Source organism: Echinops telfairi, unplaced genomic scaffold, assembly GCF_000313985.2.
Source record: "Echinops telfairi isolate 266 unplaced genomic scaffold, ASM31398v2 ScPeMD7_655;HRSCAF=1070, whole genome shotgun sequence".
NCBI lineage: Eukaryota > Metazoa > Chordata > Mammalia > Afrosoricida > Tenrecidae > Echinops > Echinops telfairi.
In genome coordinates this window covers 18,500,488-18,502,865 of record NW_022104553.1, presented here as the reverse complement: position 1 = coordinate 18,502,865, position 2,378 = coordinate 18,500,488, and the positions used below count along the sequence as shown (strand labels likewise).

The following is a 2,378-nucleotide window of genomic DNA, read 5'->3' as shown; positions in this document are numbered from 1 at the left end:
CACAGGGAATCCAGAGCGGATGATCCCTTCAGGACCAGTGGTGTGAGTGGCGATACTGGGAGGGTAGAGGGAGAGTGGATTGGAAAGAGGGAACCGATTACAAGAATCTACATATAACCTCCTCTGTGGGGGACGGACAACAGAAAAGTGGGTGAAGGGAGACGTCGGACAGGGCAAGAGATGACAACATAATAATGTATAAATTATCAAGGGCCCATGAGTGGGGGGGCGGAAATGAGGACCTGATGCCGGGGGCTTAAGTGGAGAGGAAATGTTCTGAGACTGACGAGGGCAATGATTGTACAAATGCGCTTTATACAATTGATGTATGTATGGATTGTGATAAGAGTTGTACGAGCCCCTAATAAAATGATTTTTTTAAAAAGACTTACAGTCTCAGGAACACGGAAGGGGTCGTTCTACCCTGTCCTATAGGTCGTCGTTGACTGGATGGCAGTGGGTTTGGAGAGGCTGTCGCACATGTATGTACTAGACAAGGGGGCCCCGTGTGGTACAGAGCAGAGAACTGGGCTGCGTGGGGTTTTCTGGGCTGTGACCTTTCTCGGGGAACAGCTGCTCTCAGTCCCTTGTTCCCCCTCCCACCTACACCCCTGCCCCCGCATCTCACCGATGATGTAGGAGAGGATGAGGTTCCAGCCGGTGGTGAAGGCCCACAGTTCGCCCACTGTCACATAGCTGTAGAGATACGCGGATCCAGAGCAGGGGACCCGGGCCCCAAACTCCGCATAGCAGAGTCCGGACAACATAGTGGACAGGGCAGCCACCAGGAAGCAGATGACGATCGATGGTCCAGCTATGTCCCTGGCCACTTGCCCAGTTAGGACATAGACGCCTGCTCCCAGGGTGCTGCCTACACCCAGAGCCACCAGATCCAAGGTGGTCAAGCAACTGGCCAGGCCGCTCTGCGTCTTGCTTGCCTCCAGGGGGCGTCTGCGCACCAGCTTCTGACCAAATTGGCAAAGGTCCTGCCACCCCATCCTGGACACAGGGGAAAGGCTAAATTCCGCGTAAAATCTGGAAAACAAAAGAAGAGTAGCTGATATCAAGATCTCAAACAGAAAGTAAATGTTTACAAGATGATGCTGGCAGCCTATGGACAAACAGGCTTGATCCAATGGATGTATGGAATGTTTTAAGAGCCCCCAATAAAATGATTTTTAAAAGTAAAAATTTTAAAAATCTGCAAGACAGAAAGAAAGCCAACAATACCCCTGCCATTCTTTTAAGTCGACAGCAGTGGTTTGGCTTTTGGTTAACAACCACAAATGAGAGGTTGGCTCTGTGAGAAAAAGACCCGTGGGTCTGCTTCCAGAAAGGCTCCAACCAAGAACCACCCCCACCCCCATAAGGCTGTTCTACTCTGTCCTATAGGCCCCTATGAAGTGGAGTCCACTTGAGGGCGGACGACACAGACCAGACACCAGCTCACTGTGTGGACGAGACAGAACTCGCCCTGTGGCTTCCTGAGACTGTACATTTGGGAAGCAGACGACCTCTCAAGGCTAGTCATCGAGGGCTTCGTTCCTTTACGTACATCTTTTAATGCTTGTATTGTTCGGTGTAACTGTTTTATTCGTGCATAACTCATGTGGCAGACCACTTGAGGGTTTAACTAGATTCCAGAGTCATGTGATCATCACCACAAGCAATTGCAGAATACTCTCTTCATTCTTCTGCCGTGATTAGCTTCCCATTCCACCACCACCACCACCAACTTCCCCTGCCGTAACCCTAAGGAGTGATGGATCTAGCTACTGTCTCTATGGACGGCAATGCCTGTGTGGTTGAGAGACGGCTTCTGAATGCTCACCCAGCCCTTCCCCGCCTCCCCCTTCACTCACAACACACACCTACACACTCAGCTCCCAACCCTTCTGCTGCCTTGTGGGAAACAGACTGGACCGGAGGCTCAGGGCCCTAATGCCAACCTCAAGTCCTTTCACACCCAGCCCAAAGCCAAGCGGACCAACTGGCACACAGGAGGCACGTGGGCAGGTACGGAAAGGAGGCGCTTTGGGGCAGAGGGGCATTGAGTTTATTTGTACTAGTGGTGGTGGAACAATTTGGACGAGGATGGTGATCTGCACACAAAACAGAAACAAAAAAACACCAACTCCCTTCCATGAAGTCCATTCCGACTCATAGCTGGAGTCCGTTCTGACGGGCAGTGACCCTAGCAGACGGGGCACAACTGCCGCTGCGTGTTTCCAAGGCTGTGAGTCGGTATGGACGCTGAAAGCCTCATCTTTCTCCTGAGGCGCGACGGGTGGTTTTGAACTGCTGACCTGATGATAAGCAGCCCGAAGCAAAACCCACTGCACCACCGGAGCTCTACACACAGATTACCAAGATTAAAA

General features: G+C 51.6%; 1 protein-coding gene across 1 annotated transcript in view; it reads right to left on the bottom strand.

Annotated features, from left to right (window-relative positions):
- LOC101640443 (cationic amino acid transporter 3-like) overlaps positions 1-998 on the bottom strand; it is a 13,222-nt gene extending 12,224 nt beyond the window's left edge. The window contains exon 1 of the mRNA XM_045292401.1: positions 504-998. Within this exon, the coding sequence (XP_045148336.1) occupies positions 504-998 (495 nt within the window). The remainder of the gene's footprint in view (positions 1-503) is intronic.
- Positions 999-2,378: the final 1,380 nt, after the last annotated feature.